The sequence below is a fragment of the Macrobrachium rosenbergii genome, chromosome 9 (genome assembly GCF_040412425.1).
Source record: "Macrobrachium rosenbergii isolate ZJJX-2024 chromosome 9, ASM4041242v1, whole genome shotgun sequence".
Taxonomy (NCBI): Eukaryota; Metazoa; Arthropoda; class Malacostraca; order Decapoda; family Palaemonidae; genus Macrobrachium; species Macrobrachium rosenbergii.
The window spans coordinates 22,559,888-22,585,161 of NC_089749.1; the positions used below are offsets into that span (position 1 = coordinate 22,559,888).

Genomic DNA, 25,274 nt, shown 5'->3' on the forward strand with positions numbered 1-25,274 from the left:
AACCGTTTGAAAAATAACCTCTCACCATAGGTCTGTACCCGTCGAAAAACCCAGCAAATCCGCCTTATATTCCGCCACATCCAATTGCAGGTCCCGCAAACTACTTTAGAAGCCGAAAGGACACACCAGAATCCACCTTACTAGATGGAGGAGTAGAAAAATCCAGGAGAATAAACCGGTAAATACAATCTAGGTCTTCAACAGAAGTCCAAAATACAAAGACAAGTCAGGCAATAGGATTAAAACCTCGCACTGTAGAAGGAAACAACCTTCCAGCAGCATGAACAAAAAGCAATTGACGAAAGTGGGAGTGTCAGCACACACCTGTATCAGCATTGCCAACCATTTGTTATGGTAGCTCAAGTGACAAGATTTTACCTGCAGCGTTGGTAATGCTGGCTGTTAAAATTCCCAATTGTGGGATTGGTAATTGAGAGTTGTTAAGACTAGTGGGATTAAGGGCGAATTCAGGTGTTCAGGGAGTGTATTGCAATATGTTATTTTTGTATAAGTAACTTACCAAGTAATTAAAATACATTGCTGAATCCCACATTGACAGGGGACACATTCTACTCCACAACATTCAGTAATGGTAATGAATTTGAAATATAAAAAGTTCGCTAGCATTGATGCAATGCTTGATGTTTCCTTACCTGGTTAGGGAACTACTGCAGGCAATTACTGCCTCTGGTCAGTGCTAATCCTAACCCATAGTGGCGTGGCGTAAGAGCCATGGAGCGCCTCTACTTCAAGTGGGGCTTTGCAGCGAAGGACAAGTCCAATGGCTTGCAAAGTTAAAAGACAGGTGCCCTTGCCTTGAGCGTAGTGCCAAAAACCAATAACCAGACAAGCTGTCACCTACACTGAAAAATAAAAACCACCACCCACCCACTAAAAACTGGTGGGCACTTATCACTTAAGGACCCCATGCTCAAGACGGCATTTCCGTTACCTGTAACTTATTTTTTAAAAAAAAAGGACTTTACAAATGATCCCAGAGTCACTCACACTGGGTCCAGAGTTGTGTGCGAAATACCGTACTTCTGCTTCAAACTTAACAGAACTACTCCAGATTCAGAGATAAAATGAAATACTATGAGGAGACCTACAAGGAAAAGCTCTTCTGTAACTTTTAATATCTGTACCTCAGTTTGAAAGCCTTATGAGTTGGTATGGGCACAACAGTAACCCAAGTATTAAATGAACACTGTATGGGCATACAACTGATTCTAGTTGCACAGATTCAATCACAGTATTTGATGTTTCTGTGATCTCATAAAAATGTTTTAATTAATATAATTTTGTATCAGATCCAAAAGAGCCTTTTTTTTTTTAAATAACTGAAGTTTATATCCTGCTCTGCTGATGTAAGTAAACACAAGATGTAAACAAAAAAAGGCGCAGTCACCAATAAGGGTCTTACTAATTTTTACTCACTGAAACTACACCTGATACAGTATATATAGTCTGAAATTGGTTAGTACTTCATCTGCAAAAAAAAAAAAAATAAAAAAATTTCCAAAGGGAAACTCTCAATACTGTAAAAGCTCAAAACTTGCCACAAAACAATCTGTATGTTCGTCAACTTCAAACTAATTACAGTATCTGTACTGCATACTGAAAGCATGACTATTATAGTTTAAATTTCAACACTGGAGACAGAAGCAATACTGTACTTTTGGATGCTTTATTGAGAGCAACTTCATCACTTTTATAATATACTTTTTAATAAAAGAAAACTGCCTCATATTTACAGATAAAAACATTAAAGTGCACCATGCATGGAATTTAACTAATACCTGTAATACCCAAGCTACTACTAATAATTTACCACTAAAGGCCTAAATCACTTTTCTGTATGAACTTTTTTGCAGCACATACAGGTAAGAGTCTCATACTTACTATTTTTCATCTTGGTAAGTGTTACAAACTTGTGTTAGTCATTGAATCTTGAAGTACATATTAGGGATCAAAGTTGAGCACCTCATAAAACTGCCACATGCGAGATCTCTTGAAACTTTAATGTTTAACCAATAACGGTATGGCAATGGGGACTTCTATGAAGAATCTTACCTTTAAGAATATTAGAGTGCATCCTGGAATGAAATGAATGATGTTTAAAAACTTCATAAATTTGTCCTTATCAGTGAATGAACATTTCCTTCCATAACTCACTGGGCATCAATCATCATAGTAAAAAGATTTATAATTTGAATAAAAGAACCTTTTGGTTGAAATTTTAAAACAAACCTATGATTAAGATATGTCTAATACAAGTAATAACTGAATTAATATTAAAAGACAGACATAACTACTTACTGTAAAAGATCTGAGGCAAAGTCATCATAATACTGATGAGTGTTTGAAGTAATTAGTTCACAGATTTTCAACAGTCTGCATTTTGCAATGTTATTACGCTTGGATCTGCAACTGCAGGTTTTCTTTTTTGCCAATGCATCACTAATAACCTTAGTACTTTTATTCATAGGCCTCATCTCGGTTTCTTTAATCATTCTGTCACTGCCACTAAAATAACTGCTTATGAGAAAACCTGATAATGAATCCACCAGCTTGGTGGAGTCTTTATTTTTCAGTCGTTTCCCCAGATCGACTCCTCTCTTATTTCTTAGAGCCCTTCTACCTCCCATCATCTGGGCATTATTTGCTTGGTTGTTGACAATCATCACATTGTTGTTGTTCTCGTTGTTGTTATTGTTATTATTATTATTGTTGTTATTGTTATTATTATTATTGTTGTTGTTGTTATTGATCACATTGATGACGTTGACAATTCCCTGGACGACGAGAATGATAAACGAAGCAAAAGTGAAGGTGGTCGATTCTGGGGTGGATGTAGGCGGACAGTAGTCTCGCTTAGGACGGGTAATTCTTCTGTACTTTCTTTCAAATATTTCATATTTTCCTGCTGTGCTGTTATTCTTCTCTTTTATGCTCCTCTTTTCCACTAAGCTGATATTCCCTCTGCTGAGAACTGGGAAGAGGTGATTATTCAATACAGGAGCAGATTCACTGCTGAATGGTTTCTTTACATCTTGAAAGTTTTCGTTGAGAAGTCTGGTACTTTGGGGTAACTTCAGTATGTCAACATTAATTTCAGTATCATAAGGATTAACAGGACTAAAATCTGGTTGTCGATTAGGAAACATAAAATCAATGTGAAATCTATCAAATGCATCTGCGGTATCAAGATTAAACTGCAACATCCCACTAGGAGAGTGTCCTGTGACAGCATTAGTGGCCATGAAGGAGGCGTCTCCTCTTCAAGATGGAATTAAAACTGTCATCTGAAAGAATGAATATTTATAAAAAATACCATAACAACAATAACAGATAGCAACAGTAATAATCTACCAATCAGCACATCAAATTTTAGGGATAGTTGTATCAGCACATCAAATTTTAGGGATAGTTGTATCAGCACATCAAATTTTAGGGATAACTGTATACAAATTATAGTTGATCATTTATTTTCGTTTTCTCTAGACTATGTCCACGACCACATCGAAAGAAAATGATAAAGCTTTCTGGTAAACTATTACAAAATGCTCTTAGCACAAAGATTATATTAATTCAAGTAGTGACCTATAGTTACTATCTAAGAAGTGGAAAATAAATATCAATAAATATACCTATACACTAATAAATGTGGCTCACATCTACGTTCTTATATACAGTAATAGTGTACGAGGTATGCAATGAAATGAAATTTTTATGATAAAATAACGTTTCACTTATACTTACCCGGTAGTTACATATAGCTGTCGTCTTTGACGTCACGGCAGTATTCAAATTTCGCGCTAGCGCTATCGTTAAAAGGTGATCCCTCTACCCCACGCCTCTATCGAGGTGTCGGGAACCGTCCCAAGAACAAATCATAAGTTTTGCCCAACTGCCCAGGTGAGGGGAGGAGGGAGGGTTATGATTGTAACTACCGGGTAAGTATAGTGAAGCGTTATTTTATCATAAAAATTTCATTTTCACTTATACAACTTACCCGGTAGTTACATATAGCTGATTGGCACCTTGAGGAGGGTGGGGCACTGGCAGCTAATAAAATTCTTGGAATTATCTACTTGCAACAAGTTAGACATAGGTTCCTTACCTTTAAAGGTAGCTGACTCAGTGGTTACTGCCTCTGTAGTCTGCTGGCCTTTATATTGTCAGAGGATATAAAGGGATCCGTGTGTCCGGACACAATAAAAACAGTACCTGCCGTAGAGAACATGGCAAATGCGGACAAGTCTGATGCCCTGATCAGGCGCAGTACAACGAACAACAAAACGAGGATCACCTAACATTACCATAAAACCAATACCAAAGATTAAAAACTGGAAGATACTAACATCATGTATCTCCAGGCAACCTTCAAAAAACAACAACCCCAACACCAAGGTGAAAATGTTAGTTAAGGAGGCGGACTCCTTTTCACCCTCCCCAACACCGTGTCAGTCGCAATAAAGGGCCCCAGCGTACTGCACTCTTCGAAAACAGTTTGCACGTCCACCTAAATAATGCGATGCAAACACTGACTTGCATCTCCAAAGGTGGACTTAACCAAGTCCTTCACAGATAAGTTTCTGCTAAAGGCTACAGAAGTCGAAACCGCTCCAATCTCGTGCGCTTTTACCTTAAGAATACTCATCTCCGAGTCAGCACACTGCTCATGAGCTTCTTTTATCAGGCTTCTCAAAAAGAAAGAAAGGGCATTCTTAGAGAGAGGCCTAGAAGGATCTCTAACCGAGCACCAGAGGTGGTCATTGGGACCTCTGAGCTTCTTCGTTCTCTGAACGTAGAACTTGAGAGCTCTCACAGGGCAGAGGTACCTTTCGGGTTCTTCGGGACCGACCAATTGGGAAAGGTCCCATTCCCGAACTCTCTTGGCCAAGGTCTAGACGGGTCTTCGTTCTTGGCTAAGAAACCAGAGTAGACATACATACTGCCTTCCCTTAGCAAAGCCTACTCTTTTGTCAATCGCATGTAGCTCACTTACTCTCCTGGCCGTAGCCAGAGCTACCAAAAGAGTCTTTTCGTGAGATCCTTCAAGGAGATGTTCGCCATCGGTTCAAGGACTGAGACCGTAACCATCTCAGCACTACGTCAAGATTCCACGCCACTGGTCTCTTCTGGTCTCTCTTTGACGTATTAAATGATCTAATCAGATCTGAAAGGTCTTGACTCAAAGACACTTCAAGACCCCTATGTCGAAAGACCTGAAGCTAACATGGCTCTATACCCTTTAATGGTAGGCACAGCAAGCTTTTCTCTCTGTGGAGGAACAAGAGAAAATCGGCCATCTGGGCTATAGACGTCGAAGAAGAAGACATTTTCTCTTCGACACCAGGACTAACTGCTGTCCACTTCGCCTGGTAAACATTGTCGAGGATTCTCTTCTTGGCTTCGCGATAGCTTCCGAAGCCTCTTGAAAAGCCTCTCTTTCTGATGAGTCTCCTGACAGTCTGCAGGCGACAAGATGAAGAGCGGACAAGTTTTGGTGGAACCTCTGAAGATGCGGCTGTCTGAGTAAATCTGGTCTCTCTGGCAGAAGTCTCGGAAAGTCTGACAGTAGGTTTAGAAGGTCCGGGAACCACTCCCTGGACGGCCAGAATGGAGCCACCAGAGTCATCCTTACGTTTCGATGGCTTGAGAACTTCGAGATTACTTGCCGCAGGATCTTGAACGGGGGAAAGGCATACAGGTCCAGGTCCGACCAGTCCATGAACATTGCATCCACGAAAACCGCTTTGTTGTCTGGAACTGGAGAGCAGTAAAGGGGCAGCCGAGTCGTTTTGTCGGTTGCAAAGAGATCTATGAGCGGACGTCCCCATATCTTCCAAAGCTCCTCGCAAACTAGGGGATGTAAAGTCCACTCGTTGGATAGGACCTGGTTCTTTCTGCTGAGAAGGTCCGCTGCTACATTTTTCTCCCCTTGAATGAATCTCGTTACTAGTCTGGTCCCGATCTCCTCCGTCCAAACTAGAAGCTCCCTCGAGGTCTCGTAGAGGGACCACGAGTGAGTGCCCCCCTGTTTCCGAATGTATGCCAGAGCGGTCGTGTTGTCCGCCTGGACCAAGACGCATTTGCCTTCCACTTCTTTTTGAAAGGCTAACAGGGCTAAGTGAACCGCTTTTAGTTCCTTTCGATTGATGTGCCAGTTCTCTCTTCTCTTTGCCACTGGCCCAAAACTTCTTTTGTCCCCATAGTCGCTCCCAGCCCTTGTCCGGCGTCGGAAAAGAGAGTTAGGTCTGGGTTCGGAAGCTGAAGAGGAAGTCCTTGTGACAGCCTTCCTTCTGACCTCCACCAACGGAGGCACTCCTTTATCTTTTCCGAAATGGCGAATGTGAAGGAGTCCGGGAACTGTTTCCTGGGCCACTTCTCTTGCAGGTAAAACTGCAGTGGTCTCAGGTTTAAGCGCCCCAGTTTTACAAACTTCTCCACTGAAGTTAAGGTTCCCACGAGGCTCATCCATTCGTTCGCGGAACAAATCTTCCTCTGCAGAAAGTCGTCGATCTTCTGCAGGCATGAGGCTATCCGTTGGTTGGACAGAAAAGCCTGAGAGTCCAGACTCACTCCCAAATAGACAATCTGCTGACTGGGAGTAAGGCAAGACTTCTTCTCGTTGATAATGAGGCCTAGAGACTTCGTTAATTGAAGAGTCTTTGATAGGTCCTCCAAACAGCTCTCCTCGAAGCAGCTTTGAGCAGCCAATCGTCGAGGTACATGGAAAAACTCGAATTCCTTCCAGGTGAAGATGTCTGGCTACTGACAACAGGATCCTTGTGAAAACTTGCGGGGCTGTCGACAGAGCCAAGCAGAGGAAGCGGAACTGATAAACCTGTCCCTCGAAGACGAACCTCAGGAACTTCCTTGAAGCTGGGTGTATCGGGACGTGAAAATAAAAGCGTCTTGGAGGTCTATCGAAACCATCCAATCCCCCTGATGTAAAGACGCCAAGACCGACTGAGTTGTCTCCATGGAGAATTTTGTCTTCTGAACGAAGACATTCAACGCACTCACGTCCAGGACGGGTCTCCATCCCCCTGATGCTTTCGTAACCAGGAACAGACGATTGTAGAAACCTGGGAGAAAGAGGGCATGAAGCTGTTCTTCGCTTCCTTCTCCAGCATGGCTCGGACTTCTGAGCGAAGGCGTCTAGTTCGCGGAGTTGTGCGAGCACGCCTGTAAAGAAACTGGAGCCTCCACTAAAGGAGGTTTGGAAAGGAAGGGGATGGCATATCCTTCTTTTAAAACTTGATCGTCCAAGGGTCTGCCGAGATCTGTTGCCACTCTTGCCAGAACCTTTGCAGTCTGGCTCCTACAGCTGAATGGAGGACAAAAGGTTCATTTCTTCTCTGGGGCCGTCGAGGTTCTAGGCGTGGCTTTTGCCTTTTCCTCTGGCCCTGCCAAAACACGTTTAGAGGGTCTTCCTTTATACTGTCCATACGAGAAAGCGGGACGAAACACCGCTGAAGCGTAGAAAGCACAGGTCTCTTCGCTTTCTTGGCAGACTGCGACAAAAGATCCTGGGTTGACTTCTGGGCTAACGCCTGGGAAATTGCAGCAACTAACTCTTGCGGAAATAGATGAGCCTTGTTTAAAGGAGAAAACAAGAGAGCCGACTTCTGGCTTGAAGAAACACCTTTTGCTAGGAAGGAGCACCAAAGTTGCCTCTTTTTGAGAACCCCTGTCGTAAATAAAGAGGCCAGTTCTACTGCACCGTCGCAGATGCCCCTATCCATGCAATCCACTACTCCTACCACATCATCCAAGAGCTCGGAAGGAAGATTAAATCCTTAATCTTCCTGGCTAAGGCCTGTCGCCCAGTCCAGGAAGCTCACAATTTCAAGAGTCCGAAAATACGCTCTTGAAAACTTGATCCAGTTCGGAGGGCGTAAAGAAGACTTCAAGAGAATTAAGTGCGGTCCTCCTGCTGGCATCCATGAGACTGGAGAAGTCCCCTGTGCGGAGGCAGCCACACCCAGGAAAACATTTCCCCAGTCTCATACCAACTCCGGTTACGGAAGGAACGACGAGGAGGGGGAAGACAGAAGACGTTCTTTCCAATTTCCCTCTTCTCGGCCAGCCAAGCATCCATCTTCTTAAGGCCTTTCTTCGCGAGACGGACAGGACAAGTTTGGTAAAGTCCGAAGAAGAAACAGAAGCCTGTCCCTCTTGTACTGGGACCCAGGAGACGGAGGAGCCACAGGCGAGAACGAATCGGGAAGTTCTCAATAAAGAACTTCAAGAGCTTCTTGTAGGAAGAGAGTTGCGGAGACTTCTCCTCCCGGAGCCGTCGTTACCACAACGACAGGAGGCGTCAATGAAGCGCAAGGGCGGCGCTACGGAGCGGCAGACATAGTCGTCGAGGCGGGCGCCGCTGGTATCACAGTGAGGCGCCAAAGGAGGCGCATCGGCACAACAGCCAAAGGTGGCGCCAACGGAGGCACCAAGCGGCGCGCTACGAAGCGACAGAACGAGGAGTTGAGGTGGGCGCGCTGGCATCGTAGGAGGAGCCAAAGAGAGACTTGATTTTTAGACAAAAGTTGTAAATCGAGTCCAAACGGGGCGTTAATTCCGTCAATCACAAGCTGTTGAGGTTCATCGAATGCTGGAGCAGGCGCCACAGGAACAGGAGCCACAGGAGTCGCTGGCGCCAAAGGAGCAGGCCTCTCAGACGTAATCGTCTGATAGGAGGATCCGCCGATAACGAAATGAGACGAGTCCGACGAAGAAAGCCTCTCGGTTCTGCCCAAAAGCTACAGGAGGGAAGGATCCTCCAGAAGAGCCTTCTTCTTAGGAATCTTCAATGGAGAAAGCAGACGGAGACCTCTTCAAAGGTCTAGAAGAGTCGCGAAAACGCCAACCTCTAGGCGGGAGGAACTCCAACTGGATCCACTCGACACTCTCCGCTCCTCACCTTTTTGGTGGTGAGGCCAGCAGCCTGGGAAGCGGCAACAGGACTGCTTTGAGGGGGCAACTACTCTCGGAGTAGGTCCCACTCACCTCCTTTCGGCTTTCGGCATGCCTTCTCCCTGGAACCTGGGAGCCTGACAGGGGCCCTAGACCTGGGAGCGTGAATGGGCCGAGAAGCTACCTCCTCCACAACACTTACACAAGGCACAACACTTTCGCATTATCACTGCGGTCTACTAACCGCTGCAAATTGTCCCCATTTTCTGCATGGAAGACATAAACGCATTAAGGACTGACACGGTATCAGGATTGGGAGAAACGGTGTCCGGGGTAGGTAAAACTACAGGAACTACAGGGAGCAGGGATAATAGGATTTACAAAACCTCTTGACTACCTCCTGACCTCGAAGACCTAGAAGAGGCCTTCCTAATCCTATCTCTTTCTAGCTTCTTCATGTACTTCCCCAAAGCACTCCAGTCAGACAAAGTTAAGTTCACACTCGTTACAAGTCAAATCAGCAGAACATTTTGCCCCTGCATGAAAAGCACGAAGTGTGCGGATCTAGACTAAGCTTAACAAGCCTGGTTTTGCAGCCTTTGCTGCAAACCGGATACCACTAGAACCAGAATCAGACATACTAGTCTAACTAATAATAACTCTCAAGCAATAACTAGCGCCAGCAAAAAACAACAAACCGAGTACTTCACCAAAAAGGAATTAGAAGTTCGAATTGTTGAGAAATACTACCAGCAGCAGAACCGTATTACGGTTCGACGCGGCAAAAACTAATGGCGTGTTCTTGGGGCGGTTCCCGATACCCGATAGAGGCGGGGTAGAGGGATCACCTTTTGTAACGATAAGCGCTAGCGGAATTTGAATACTGCCGTGACGTCAAAGACGACAGCTATATGTAACTACCGGGTAAGTTGTATAAGTGAAAGGTGACATTTTTAGGTAAAACTTTTTTGAGGCTTTGTCCCTCAAAGAAAAATTATACATTTTAAAATATTCCCTCTTCATTCAAAAGTTATCCCATTAATTGTCTATGTGAATTTTCAAATGCTGCAATGACTCTTAAATATGAGGAAAGAAAAGTAACCTTATTTTTAACGATAAGACTTGAATGGACTTCTAAATTTCATATAATCCACTAACAATAACACATTTTCGGATATGCAGCCTATTTAAATTTATAATGTTTTTCGCAGAAACATAAAATTTAAAAAGTACTGGACACACTGAAACAGAACTATTCCCTTAAATGCATGTTACCTCAAATAATCAAGACGACTGAGGACCAAGTCAAGAGTGCACTTCTCTTTATGATGAAGAAACAGACACGCGACTGATGTCATGAAACTTCTCAAAGAACTCCAAACCACCCTTCTTCAACTCGAAGGCTTCACATGGTAGTATATCCAACTTAGTTAAACCAGCCACACGGGTGGATATCCCTCTGATGAAATTGGTGAATGATACGTCATATTCTCACTTTTTAACGATGAAGAAAGAGAGGGGGAGATAAATATAAAACCAGAATCCAGCTCAGCCCATGTAATTTCCTTCCCACGTGATGACAAAACTGCCTCTTCCAACAGAAGCAAGGTTTTATGTGCAATTTCTACAGCAAATGGTACGAATGCCGTTATACTGTAGGGCTTACTCAAAACCATTGCCTATTGAGTCCCTAAGTTGGAAAGTATTTCTGAGAGATAGTAGTGAGCAGAGTTAAGAAATTCCCCTGACTAATGACCAAAATATCTACAGAATCAGCTAAAAGTGCTGACCTGCACTGGTTGCAACTACTGAAAATAACGGCTCGATCACAGATGAACTGAAAGCCTTTGTTCTAACCTGAACAGGAGAGTTAACAGCCTTCTTAATTCATATTTGAGGCAGATGTCACATAAAGCTATGCATCCTCATAAAGGTAACTATAAGACCAGAAAAGCAATGTTTCCTTAAAGCCATAATGAAGTATGGCTAACTTGGTGTTCTTAGAGGAATTGGAATATAAAATTTAGATCAAAGGCCAGTTCCTCATTGGATGGGTCGATATCGTACTTGGCTGGCACTCTGCTGGGCCCGCGTTCGAATCTCCGGCCGGCCAATGAAGAATGAGAGGAATTTATTTCTGGTGACAGAAATTCATTTCTCGGTATAGTGTGGTTCGGATTCCACAATAAGCTGCAGGTCCCATTGCTAGGTAACCAATTGGTTCTTAGCCACGTAAAATAAGTCTAATCCTTCGGGTCAGCCCTAGGAGAGTTGTTAATCAGCTCAGTGGTCTGGTTAAACTAAGGTATACTTAATTTAATTTAGATCAAAGGCCAAGCGCTTGGTCCTATGAGGCCATCCAGTGCTGAAAGGAAATTCTGAGTAAAAAGGTTTGAAAGTTTTAACTGGAGGAAAACCTTGCAGATGCACTATGAAACAACCATTAGGAGAGTGTGGCAAGTAAGATGGAAGAAAGAGAATATGAATGGAGATACAGTAAAAGGAATGAAAGGGGTTGCAGCTAGGGACCGAATTGAGCTGCAAATAACCTTAAGTAGCCTACGCCTACAGTGCACGGCATGAGGTGAACTGATGGCAATAACGCCCGCCCCTCATCCCCAGTAGGGCACAGTGCATTGAATTTTAAAACTTAATACATGTAGATATCGTGAGTGCCCTTCCTCCCAGTTCAAGTGTTCCACAATCAGAAGTAGTTTGTCTTCGTAAATCTGATTGACTGCCCATCATCAGGTGTTAAACAGTGGCTTAATATTTTTAAGTATATGTTCTCGTCATACTGACATACTGATGAAGTATCTGGTTATAGAACACCGGCAGAAAAAGACAAACTTCTCGCCCACCCCAAAAAATACAACCCCTAGGAAAGATGAAGTCCTTCAATCCCGAAGAGAAATTTTATCCCCGATAACCATTCAAAAAATGATTGCAGCTTTGCTAAACAAACCTCTCCTTACAGCCTTTGAAGGGAAAACTCCAAAAGAATACACTGCAGAAAAAACTGAACCCCAGCGCCAGTCAAATAACGTTAACTGAACTCCTATAGTCCTTCTAACAAGACAGAAGAAGCTTTACTACACTCATTACAAAAGATGGGAATTTCTTTTGAGTTATTCTAACCTGAATGAACATCTTTACACCTATAGCGCCAAAGAAAACCTTTTATTATAGAAACACTAACTTGAATATAAATTTCAATCTAGTTTTACTGGGCTACTGTCTTAGCACAAAACTGACTACTTTCTTAATTTCTTGAAAGTTCAATAATAAGCTCGACGTCAATCAAGTCCCAATTGGGTATGCTCCACTTGCTAGCCATACAAAGCCATCTTCTGAAGCAAATTTCACTTTCAAAACAAAATAGTGTCTTCCTATTGCAATTTGATCCCAAAAGCGCATACAACTAAACCGCAGCTGATCAATGCACGAGGACCCTCCACACAATTTCTATTCTACTTCCACATCAACTACGGAATTTAACTACAGTAGCTTTCGATGTCCCATTGCCAGTCACTCATGGCCTGTGGCAATTGACAATAACTTTTTTTTCTTAGGCCCATTTTCACTTTTTCCTCCGAATACCCAAAAACGTCAGTGATCGCCAACTCTTACAAGCAATGGGGTACCATCTCACCAATCACATTATTCACTCAACTACACATCTATGGCGGGGTGGATTTTACACACGTTTCATTACTAATACCAAAATTCATAGGCTGACTTCAACTACAATTTATATATAAGGCTAAATAGCATATCCTCCCTTAGAAACTGAGACAAAAACAATTCAGGAAACACAGGAAAACACAGAGAATTCCGCAGTCTGGAAGTGAATGTTATCAATGTCCATTCACACACACAACTGTTTATTGTCATATATGTTAATATTCAGTATAACATCGCGGACAAAACCAACAACAGGTCCAACTGTCATTCCTCCAATATCGTACATTCTTTTCAGTTTTCTAATCAACCTAATGTAGCATTTCAGGATTTGCGTTCCAACAAAATCAGGAATTCGTCATGAGCGTTGCTAGAAAAGACAAAAACGATTCAATCTCTCACATACCAATCGAAAACAGCGATTTTTCTATTGGTAAAAAAAAATCACGCGCAGTAAGACACAACACTCAATTGCTGGGGTTGCCATGAAGCACTATTTTAAGATTTACACGATTACCAATATGTACATTAATTTAAAAAGAAATGCGTCAGCAGCAGTAATAATAATAATAATAATAATAATAATAATAATAATAATTTTTCCTCTCTTAACATTGGTAACTTTCCTTCTTTCTTCGTATCATTCTGTAATCAATCACCTGAAGAGGAGACCAGTTGGTCTTGAAACTGTGGAGAATTTTAACGATTTTAATATATTTCCAAAATATAACCGGATTTCAATCTATTCTTACACCACGACAAGTGTGCGTATTATACTTAATAATAATAATAATAATAATAATAATAATAATAATACTTTCCGGCGTCAATCATCTTCTATGTATTCCTGATCAGCCGCTTAGGTCTGGTCAGTAGGCTACTTGAAAAGGATAACACCCAGAAACCCAAGACCCCGGGCAACTGCACGTATAGCCCTTAACAGGAGTTTTTAAAAAGAATGGCCCACAATGGACATATGATAGTAATAATGCTAATAATAATATTAATAAGAATACTATACTGGGTTCAAGTTTTTAATGCAATTCATTCGATAATTTTATCATATTTTGTTAACTGTCTGTACAGTATTATATTATATATATTTGTTGAACGGCATCAAGCTAACGTTTATTGGTATTAAAAGCTCCACCAACAATATTAACATTTGAATCATTCTGTTTATTAAAATATATCACCTTGATGATTACCACTTCACGCTCAGTTGTGACCTAAAACAACGACAAAAATGTGGGTTAGTCGTTGTTATACTACACCAAAGTAACGGTTACTGGCACCGCAACGGGTCGTCTATTTAACACAGCACTCTAACAGCACGTCGCGTGAATGGAACGGTAAAATTAACGGAATGACCAGTCAACAATCATTTGTGGCGCTGACACAGGTAGGTGTGTGTGTGTGTGTGTGTGTGTGTGTGTGTGTGTGTGTGTGTGTGTGTGTGTGTGTGTGTGTGTGTGTGTGTGTGTGTATCTATCTATCTATCTATCTATATGTCCGTGTCACCGCCACAATTGAATGTTGACTGGTCACTCTGTTACGGCTTCATCATTTACATGCGAGAGATATCAATTCTCCATAAAAAATCTCTAATATTCTCTTCACTTTGCTCTTTACTTCTTACATAACAGTTTCAACAAAACGGGAATAGCGTTAATTTCAGAATTATTTTTTTTTGCCGGACTTTGGTATTGCCAGAAGCGAACAACTAACAAATAAAACTAATTTACACGTCAGTATATAAAATATCGGCGCTTCTTTGAACTTGCTTTTAAATACACACTATGATACTTCAAAATGAAGGTAAGAGCATCTGTGGGAACTGTAATAAATACTTCGTGTGTCACGCTAGAAATCATGATAATACATATAATAAATAAATAAAAATACATATATATATATATATGTATGTATATATATGTGTATAATATATATATATATATATATATATATATATATATATATATATATATATATATATATATATATATATATATATATAAATAAAGAGAGAGAGAGAGGGGAGGTGTAACACAGATGGATCCATTTGTGAGAGAACCTATCAATCCAAACAAAGGAAATAAACATCACAGTAAATGACTGACTAGGAAAGAATTACATACCTTTCCTGCTCCCTTATGAAAACGCTGATTATCAAAGGAACTAAATAAATAAATATTTCATTGTCGCATTGCAAAAACTTCATGCATACCATAGTTTTCTAGGCATACAGTTGTTTATAAAAAGAGTAAAGGAATTTGCAACAATTTCATTAACTAAAATTTTACTTCCGAGTGTAATGCTGAAAAATCAAACATCCAACTGACTGAATTTGGAATAATTACAATGTTAATAATAATAAGCTACTGCTTAAATATTGGCCTAGGGGGTGAGTGCAATTTTGCATTATACTAACCTACCCTAGAAAAACAAAACTTAATGACTGACCAAAGCATATATCTGAATAATTGCAATATACTACGTTAACCGCATCAGACCTGCAACTGATGAGCATTTCTTCTGTGGGGCAAAAAATAAAAATGTTTTCCCAAAGTATTACCTGGGAACTTTTGCCCAGAACATCTTCGGTGAACCTACGATATTCTACACAATACTGGCATAACTCTTATGACGTAAATAGTCCTTAATCGTATTACAAAAACTGGAATAATGGTCAATTCAAATAATCAAATATCCACACAGATGTAAAAAAAAAGAACAAAATATTCTAGTCCATTAGGCTACTATGCCTACGCCTGTAGCTCACTAAAACTAACCTGTTTACACAGGACCTACTTACCTTCAGAAATAACTTGGTAAGGAGATACGTTAAGCACTTCCTGCAATAACATGAAAAAAGTCATACTGGCTATTTATCGTGGTATCACTTAGCACCATTGACAAGACTGATTAAACAACAGGCCTAGTAAACTATAACCAATTGTAAATCTTACAGGGTAAAACACTTGTCAACAAAAGTTCGGGGAATAGGCCTACTCACCTCTCTAAAAAAGAGGAAGCTTGGCGATTATCGTCATATTCTGGCTGATTTGAGTTACACAAAAAGAAAGTCACAAGATAATTCCAAGCCGCACCGTTGCTCACCTTCTACAATTGTTAACGTAAACGGGAGGAGTCACTGTTATTGTACACCCGGAAAATCATCGGCGTCCTTTTACTTCTTCTGTCCGCCGCTAGATGGCTTGAACACTGAACAGCTGCCGCAGCTGGTTCACCGTTCACCTCCACCTCCTCCCGGTACAGCTTGAGAGAGAGAGAGAGAGAGAGAGAGAGAGAGAGAGAGAGAGAGAGAGAGAGAGAGAGAGCTACGTTGTTTAGTTAAGATGATGAAAGGAATATTTTGAATATAATCCAACTATCATAAACATTTGGGTATGTGATATGATAAGATAAAGGGCGACCGTGTATGATGTCTACCTTGACGGGTTCGTTACATGATAATGGAATCGCCTTGCAATGAAAGGTTGGTTCTGTTGCGAAAGGATGACTGGTGAAAAGCAGAGAAGCAGCGTATAGTGCTGTCATTCAGCACTTTGGCTTTCACGCGTTTTCTCATCTTAGTCTATAATTTTTTTTATTTACGACGATGTTAATGAACCATTTTCTCATATACCTACCCCTCACTCTTCCGGGATGAATGTTAAAAAGGAATTTAGTCTTATATGCTTACTTCCTTTTCTCGAACCCCCTTCTTTTTATCGACCCTGTATGGGGGTAGTGCCGTCTTGCACCTCACACGGTGCACTGCAGGCGGTATTTCAGCAACCCATCGGCTCCTAGATGCAACCCCCTTTCATTCCTTTTACTATACCGTCATCCATATTCTTTTTCTTCCATCTAACTTTCCACCCTCTCTTAACAATTGTTTCAACATCATTTTCAGCGATGATTGACTTCATAGTCACAGCGCTTGGTCTTGGGTCTTAAATTTTATATTTCAATTTTATTCCTTTTATCTAGCCTCCCTTCCGCTCTCGCTTTCTCAATTATCCTGCTCCGAAATTATCTCCCTATTTTGTGGTTCCCCTGGTTTAAATAACTTGCTCGAGGTCAACATTCTTTGAGGCTGGGCTTTGCGTTAATACAAGATGCCTCATATTATCCGCCACTGCTTGAAAATAATAGGAAAATTTTCCAATATTGGCGAATTTTCAAACCTCAGTGATAACGCATAACTGATTTTTGGGGTGAGGGTTCGAGCCTCATGCTCATAACCTTCCACCGAAGATAGAAGGTCACGGACGCTCTTGTGCCAAGTACAACGTGTTTTTATTGATGGTTACCCTTGCAAGTACTGACCAGACCAACTGTTGCCTAAATTTACTGGCAAGCAGTGTAACGACCAGGCCCCTGCCAATCCTTTGCGGTCACCCGTCCAAACACCAACGAACCCCAACGCTGATTAAATTTAACGACTGGTAGACTAGCGATCAAGTTCTGGGCTAAATTATACCATGGGTCACAATAAGGCAAGAGAAGCTATAACTGAAATCCTTGGTAAATGTTCACATCACGATAATTTCAGTTATCTAAAACTATTAGTTTTAGATAACTGAAAGAAAATTTTTCGTAGACATCTGTAATCAAATTTCATAACCTATAGTCTTAAGTAAAATGAGAGAGATATTTGATAATTATTACTTCGTATTCACATAACATTCTCAGTGACATTTTATGACACTAGACATAACATGTACTCGTTTTTCTTTCTTTTTTTTTTTTGTCTTATTGCAATAAAGTCAGTTTTGATTAGAACAAAATACAACACATGGACTAATCATTTTTTTTTTTTACAGATTCCTGTATCGTCAATGAGGACCTCAGTTATATACAGAAAGTCAATCGTTTTACTTTTGAATTCTCACTTTATGAAATAAGACGTAATTTCGGTGCTTTAAATGCCTTACTGTGATGGCCATTGCTTTGGAAGGACAAAAAAAAAAAAAAAGGCCATTCGATCCTTCAAGGGAACCAACTTGTGTGCATATCATAATCACAAGCGCTCGACGAAGCCATGATGATAAACATTCAGAACATTTTTATATTTATTTAAAAAATCAGTGATAATTGTGGACGAAATCGGACGCCGCCATGAGGAAGCTACGGAAGAAGTGGGTCAAATCATCCTCTCCGTCAGGAGCCCGGGGCACCGGCAGAGACCCTGCCCCTAGGGAAAGCGTCGCCAGCAACGCCCTCCTGCTGTAGAGGAAGTCCATCTCCTGGTGGGGGGCCTCCAGGGGCGGCCGCGAACAAGGCAGGTCCTGCAGATCCCTCTTGCCGATGATGAAGGTGGAAGTCGAAGTCGAAATGTCGATCTCGGCCGTGTTGTTGTTCCGGATGTTGTTCGAGTTGACGTTGTTGTTGTTGTTGTTGTCGTTGTTGTTGATGTTTTGGATGTCGTTGATGTTGATGCTGAAGGCCACGTCCGAGAGAAACTGCAGAAGAAGGATGACGAAGGTGATGAAGGGGAGGACTTCTAGGCCGGAGTGTTCCGAGGAGGAAGGGCAGGCGATGTCGGGGTGGTAGGACTCCATTGGCTAGGACCTCAGCCTTCAGCTACGAAGGATCTCTTCCTGAAGAAGAAGGATTTGACCTGTAGGAACAAAAGAAGAACTCGACTTGAATCCTAGAGCTTGCGCCTCGGTTCACTTTTTTTAATTAAATGAACGCACGCCACAAGTAGAAATGTTTAATATATATAAATATATGTATATATACAAACAAATATATATGTGTGTGTGTGATTGTAATAGCCACAATGCCCTCTTAACTTCTCGAATTCTTTGCCCTTTTTTGGATACGCTTGTCACTACAAAGCCTTAAGATCCAAGTGCAAGAGATATGAAGAAATTATGATGTCTGGTAGTGGGTTCGTTTCCAGCTGCCGGACATCATGAATTTCTTCATATTTCTTGCATTTGGATCTAAAAACTTTGTAGTGACAAACATATCAAAAAGCACAAAAATCGAGAAATAAGAAACATTGTGACATATTACAGTTATATATATCTGGTAAAAAGTGACCAGTAGATTCTACACACACACACACACACACACACACACACACACACATATATATATATATATATATATATATATATATATATATATATATATATATATATATATACAGTATGTGTGTGTGTGTATTGTGTGTGTTTGTATGTAAAAATCTATTCGGAAAACTTTAGGAATTACGCTCAGCTCTCATAATCAATATGATTGATAATGAGATCTGAATAGACTCATGGGAGTTCTCTGTATAGATTTTAATACATTTTGATAAAAAATGACTGTTCCACTTCTCACTCATAAAATCTGTCTTTCAGCTAAACCACGCAGTCGCTATTTCACTCTTATTATTAGTCTTACGAGCTTGATGATGCGCGCTAAGCTGCGCTGGAACCCAGCGCTGCCCGTCATGTCTCCCCTACCCTCCCGATCCCCTACCTACCCTGCCCCCACCCCAGGCGGACAAACAGGTTTGCAGGAGGAGGGTAGATGTGTCATGCTCCCCTATTCTCCTGATCCCTTACCTACCCTGCCCCCACCCTGGGCGGACAAACAGGTTTGCAGGAGGAGGGTAGATGTGTCATGCTCCCCTACCCTCCTGATCCCTTACCTACCCTGCCCCCACCCGGGGCCGATAAACAAGAAAGATCCACTTGGATTTTATTATTACAGATTATTATTTTAAAGTCAATGTCTTTTAGCCAAACCATACAGTTGCATTTCTAGACTAATAACCCAACCCCTTCACATTTGCTTTTCAAGTTAACCTAAAATCTATTTCCACATGGCCTACGAGGGTAACCTGAACCTGCTTCGTGTCATCCCTTAGTTCATGTTCCCGTCACCCTCGCTGTTTTAGCTGAAATGATAAATTCCTGCAACTCATGATGTGTTTTCTGGATAGTTAACGTGAACGCTGAAGAGTGAAAGGTACTGTAGTCTCAGATTTTGGAAAAATAGAAGATGTCACGAAGAGAATCAGACGTAAGATATACAGACACTAAGCCTAGTTAGAGACACCTAGGAGAAAACAAAATGACAGTTACGAGGGGACATGTTCATCAGGAGAACGTTATGACCACTAAATTTTGAATTGAAAATACGGTCCACTACTTAACTGAACAAAGGCAACAGCAACACAAACCTGATTGATTGTATGCTCAAGGGTATGTGGCAGATTCAATCAAACAATCAAACAATTTCTGACACCACTTCGGACGCATAGGGCCTTCATGAACAGTTCTCTTCATGAATATCCTCCCGTTGTGACAATTGCTGATCACGATAACATCATCATCACAAAAGTGTTTCATATCTGGGTTAGTGATTAACTTATGGGAAGTTGCCCCTGGGGAAATTTGAAATCAATTTTTGCCTACTGCCCCGTAACCTGAAATCAGGTTCAAGTTACCCAGAGGCAAGGCGGAGCAAGGATCATCTAAAATTCGACAGCGACTCCGAAGGACCTATTCTGTGCAAAGGTGAAAATTACCAAGGAAATTAGTCAACTAGGTGGGAAGACACAGGATACACCAGGGAGCGGATGGCGGTATTCCCTAGGGTAGTGTTCTGAACTCCTATCAAGTTCCTCGTTGGAAGAGTCGGTAGACTTCTCGGCTAGCACTCGAGTCTCCAGCCCGTATTGAAGAATTAGAGGAATTTATTTCTGGTGATAGAATTCATTTCTCGGTATAATGTGAGTTCGGATTCCAATAAGCTGTAGGTCCCGTTGCTGGGTAACCAATTGGTTCTCAGCCACGTAAAATAAGTCTAATCCTTCGGGCCAGCCCTTTCTAGGAGAGCTGTTAATCAGCTCAGTGGTCTGGTTAAACTAAGGTATACTTAACTCAACTCCTATTCGAAGCGGCAACGGGTGCACTGTTAAACAAGAGTAAGACGAGTATAATGGGTCTTGGTAACTGGTCATTCAGATTGAACTGGCCAAATATCGTGGTTGACGTGTGTTTCGCAAATAAAAATTTTTTGGCATTATTCATGATAGGAATATTAAAATATCGTGTGAAAAAATTGAAATACTTTTGCATAAGGTATACACAACAGTAAAACTTGTTAAACCCAGGAAATTATCCTTGTTTCAGAAAGCCATTATCATAAATAGTTTGGTGCTATCCAGGATCTGGTATGTGACTCATACGTTCTCTCCTTTAAAAAATATGTAACTAAAGTAAATTCTATTATTTTTCAGTATATTTGGGTGGAATGTCTCATCCCATAAATAGAAAATACACTTTGTCTAGAACGGAAACTTGGTGGCATAGGAGTAACTCATATTTACACGAAGGCATTAACTATTTATTGTAATACTATGTTAAAAATTTCTTAGCTGATATAGGTATGATCCAGATACTATTTGTACGATTAAGTGAGTTATTTAATTCAGAGTGAACCTCTGAATGCCTCAACCTATGTATCTCCCGATCATATGTTCTGTTTATCACCTTTATAAGACAAGTTCACAAATTCCCTGGTTTTTCCGATATTGTCAAATAAATTATGCTACAAAAAACTGTTACCGAGTATGCCCAGCTATCATGGAAAGATTTTGCGCTACATAACTGGGATAGTATATGGAGAGGGTGAATTTTCCTTTCATTTCCCTGAAGAACGAGATTTTCTTTTCAGGTGCATACATGGTGTACTGTCTACAAACCTTAGACTAAAATTCTAAAGATCACATGATGACACGTGTACAAAGTGTGGAAAAAGTGAATCTCAAATGCATGTCTTCTATTTTTTGAGAGTATTCAGCCTTTAAGAGAGGCTTTTATGTGACACACTAATGGCTATATGTAGTATAGGCAAAGCTTCTACATACAGTCATGCTGGATTATCGATGTTAACCAAAAAGAGGAAAAATTGTGCTTTTACTTTAATTTTTTGACTAATTGTACATTTATATGGAATACAGGAAAACAAATACTGAAATGGACATTTTTTTTGAAATAAGATCAAATGGAAAATAAGAAGAAAACTATTATTGATAAAATATAAGGACACTTTAAAAATTACTTTCAAATAAATATATAAATTATGAATTTTAATCGTAATTAAACCTCATTGGTTATAATGTATGTTTTTGTTGAGATGTAATCCTAAATTTAAGAATATCTTGTTTCACTTTTGTGTTACTTTAAGGAATCTGTTAAACTTTCTTGTTCTTTATTAATTTGTAATGTACATCTTTTGTAAATATGTTTTTGAAATAAAAGAAAAAAAAAAAAAAACTCAACTCCTATCAGGCCATGGACTACCAAACCAATAAAAAAAATATCGTGGCCCACTTATCTTTAAGTAACGATAAGTAAAGTAACGACAATAAAAATTTTGGACTGAAATATATTTCTTACACAAGAATTACAACCTCAAGATTGACGTTATATTTTTTTTAAAATAGGGATTATACAATAAAATGAATGGTTCGTAAATGTCAAACCAATCTCCAGTTTATTACTAAAAATAGTGAGCGTCCCGTGGACCATCAAAAATGTCCCCATGGACCACTAGGCCTACTCTAGAGGAAGAATCCACAGCAAGTTTGGCAGTTCCTGAAGAATTTACCGAAGGAGTAAAAGATTCCACACCAGAATTCCTTTCGAGGACTAACTCTAGACAACATTTTCTTCTGATTCTCAGAAAGGATTCGAGGTGAGGTCGTTAGCCCCTCGGCCTGACGCACGAATGTCTGAAGGTATGCACCATCAGAGTGTTGTGTTTCTAGGCGGTCACCGACACAAGTAATGGCTACGCTCTGGGTTGCCTAACTTCGCTGGTCAAGTGACCCACTGTGTCATATAACCAATGCATTTGATTCCAATAAAAAGAAGATGAATTTTAAATTTGCATTTTTAAAAAGGTGAGCTCATTAATAATAATAATAATAATAATAATAATAATAATAATAATATTATTATTATTATTATTATTATTATTGAGCGCGATAATCCCTCAAAATGATATTTTTTCACCAAACCTTCAAAATACTAATAAAACTTAGACTGTTGGACAACTGGAAATCTTGTCACCCAGGCGTGTTAAAATTCAGGTCGAGGTCTGTTGACGAAAAATTCAAGTTCATAATTCACAATTTTTTGATTGACTGATTTATGGAAATTTGGCACAAATCCACTCAGTGCTTAGACAGTGCAAAGAGGGCGTTGGAGCGACTGGACAGCAAGATTGAAAAAAAAGAAGTGGGATGGAGGTAAAGTAAAAGACAAAAGAGTGAGGGAGCTAGGAGCCGTCGCAAAAAAACTTCAGTAATGCCCACAGTACACCATGGAAGGTGCACTGGCGTCACTAACCCTCTACGCAGTTCATCATTTTTCGCCGGAGTGTAAATTTGCTTATAAATTCTCCTTGAGGGCTTGAGCATGGGTGGGCGTAGGTGGCATTTCGGAACTTTCGTTCCCATTTTTGGCCTGGCTGCACTCACAGTTCGATCTTCGAAACTTTCGAAGTTATTCTTGAACAATAACAAAATAAAACCGAAGTAACTGGGGATAAAAAAACGTAACTGAGTGTTATGCTACAACAGAACATGAGAGGAGTTGCTCGGGTGGTGTTTATGTTATAATTGGTCAGTTTTATCTACTAATCTCCGCACCGCACCCACTCGAATGGATTTTAATTATCTAAAGATAACAAATTAAATTCGATAAGGAAAGCACCTTTTATTTTAAAAATTATATCAGGAGATGAATGTAGTATCACTTAAAGCAACGCGCGCACACACACACACACACACACACACACATATATATATATATATATATATATATATATATATATATATATATGTATATATACAGTATATACTGTATATATATACATATATATTATATATATATATATATATATATATATATATATATTCAGAAGGATTTATGGTACATTACATTAACACCCATCGTGTAGTAAATTGTGTACATGGTAGTAAGTCGACTATGGTGGGTCACATCCAGGATAAGAAAGTACATAAGACTTTCGATCAAAAAAGAAGTGCAAAAATTGTACAGATAACTATCCAAAATTATGCTGCTTTTCGTCTTACCAGCTGTAGTTATAATATGAACTGGACAGATGTTCACAGATGATCCAGAAGGATAAAGCGAGCCATGAAAAAAAATCAGATAACTGATCTGTTATTCGGTTTACATTCAGAATAGCAGGTTCCTCAATTTACTACTTCCATTCACTAACGTTAAGATGGCGTCACCTGGTTCATTTCCTTTCGTGTTTTAGCATCCTACCGCCTAACTTTGCATCAGGGATTGATATTGGCAAACAAAACTGAACTCGTGTGTGTTTGTTCTCGTCTGGCGCAGCAGATTTGTCACCAGTATTGCTGCTTTTTTGCAAAAATAATAAAGAAAAAACTGACGACGTGTTACAAAAAATAAAACTAGGCGGATAGCATGAACTTCAGCTAACCGTTCCAATATTTTACAAAATCGTATTACTTGTGTCTGTCAGGAGCACGGTGGGCATTCGTCGTAGGTTAGCCGAATCCTTTTCGTTTCATTTATGAAGTACGAAACTGCCCCAATTTCGTTAGAGATCGCAACAATGTCTCTGCAAATGAGGGATTCTTTGCAATTTGATTGTTTAGAAAGCTTCCTCAACGTTTCTATGCTTTTTAGAAGAAGACGATGAGCGACGATGCCTGGAACTTCTTCTTCCCTCTGTTCGCGTAGCCCACGGAGGCACTCAATGTGGCGACGCCTCCTGCGAAATTAGAGTAATTGATAATGATAATGCTATCAGTTGATGTGGCAATGATTAAAGTTAATTAATACAACTTTTTATTAAAATGCCGGCAATATTGATGATTCATTTATCGAGTAGATGTGCCAGCTCCGTTTCATCATACGATACGCACACACGCACACACATATACATGTATGTATATATATATGTATATATATATATATATATATATATATATATATATATATATATATATATATATATATATATATATATATATATATATATATGTATATTTCTCAAGTCCTACCTCTTTCCAGGACTAGGCGGTATGATGATGATAATGTCATTCTCGGAATTGGAATTGGAATTGACGGAATCGGTGTTGACGTGCACGTTATTCTGGGAATTGTCGTTGTTATTGTTGTTGCTGTTGCTGATGTTGTTGACGGCACTGACGACGCCGTTGAAGGCGAGCAAAAGAAACGTGAGGAAGTTGTAGCTGTTAAAACCGTATGATCCTGCGGCGTCTGGGCAAGAAGATCGCTTGTCACGAGTTTTGGTGGGAAAATTGTATTTGTTCCTCGCGGAGTTTAGTCTCAGGTTTACATTCTGCAGAATTTCATGATGCCTAACCATTCCAGCTACAGAAGCTCTCAGCTGATTCTGTAGTTGGGCCGTCATGCCACTGGTCCAGAGTTCAGACGAAACTGCCATCGGCGTTGAGTAGGAAATCAGGAACTAGACGTATAAAGGAACTTGGCATACAGACGACGTGAAAAACCAAAACCTATTATCTTAATCGAAAGCCAACGCTAGAACATTCATTGACAATACACCCTTGGTATACCTTATGCGAAAATCTCCTCACCTATCCAAAGAAGTACTGG

The 25,274-nt window shown here is 40.3% G+C and overlaps 1 protein-coding gene across 5 annotated transcripts; it reads right to left on the reverse strand.

Annotated features, from left to right (window-relative positions):
- Positions 1-1,673: 1,673 nt before the first annotated feature.
- Positions 1,674-16,391, reverse strand: LOC136841581 (uncharacterized). 5 transcript variants are annotated; one of them, XM_067108648.1, is made up of 4 exons: positions 16,263-16,391; positions 15,730-15,888; positions 2,320-3,305; positions 1,674-2,096 (listed from the first exon to the last, which is right to left on the reverse strand). In XM_067108648.1, the coding sequence occupies exons 3-4, from the start codon at positions 3,261-3,263 to the stop codon at positions 2,027-2,029; spliced, it is 1,014 nt and encodes a 337-aa protein (XP_066964749.1). In that variant the 5' UTR covers positions 3,264-3,305; positions 15,730-15,888; positions 16,263-16,391; the 3' UTR covers positions 1,674-2,026. The 5 variants fall into 5 exon arrangements, with proteins under 5 accessions (XP_066964749.1, XP_066964750.1, XP_066964751.1 ...); XM_067108649.1 differs by lacking the exon at positions 16,263-16,391 and adding an exon at positions 15,425-15,464 and having other exon boundaries at positions 15,626-15,840; XM_067108650.1 differs by lacking the exon at positions 16,263-16,391 and adding an exon at positions 15,425-15,464 and having other exon boundaries at positions 15,730-15,799.
- Positions 16,392-25,274: the final 8,883 nt, after the last annotated feature.

Coding starts and splice junctions, on each gene's coding strand:
- LOC136841581 (XM_067108648.1), bottom strand. CDS start 3,263: ATGGCCACTAATGCTGTCACAGGACACTCTCCTAGTGGGATGTTGCAG. Junction 2,097..2,319: donor TTTGCCTCAGATCTTTTACA/GTAAGTAGTTAT, acceptor ATTTCATTCCAG/GATGCACTCTAATATTCTTA.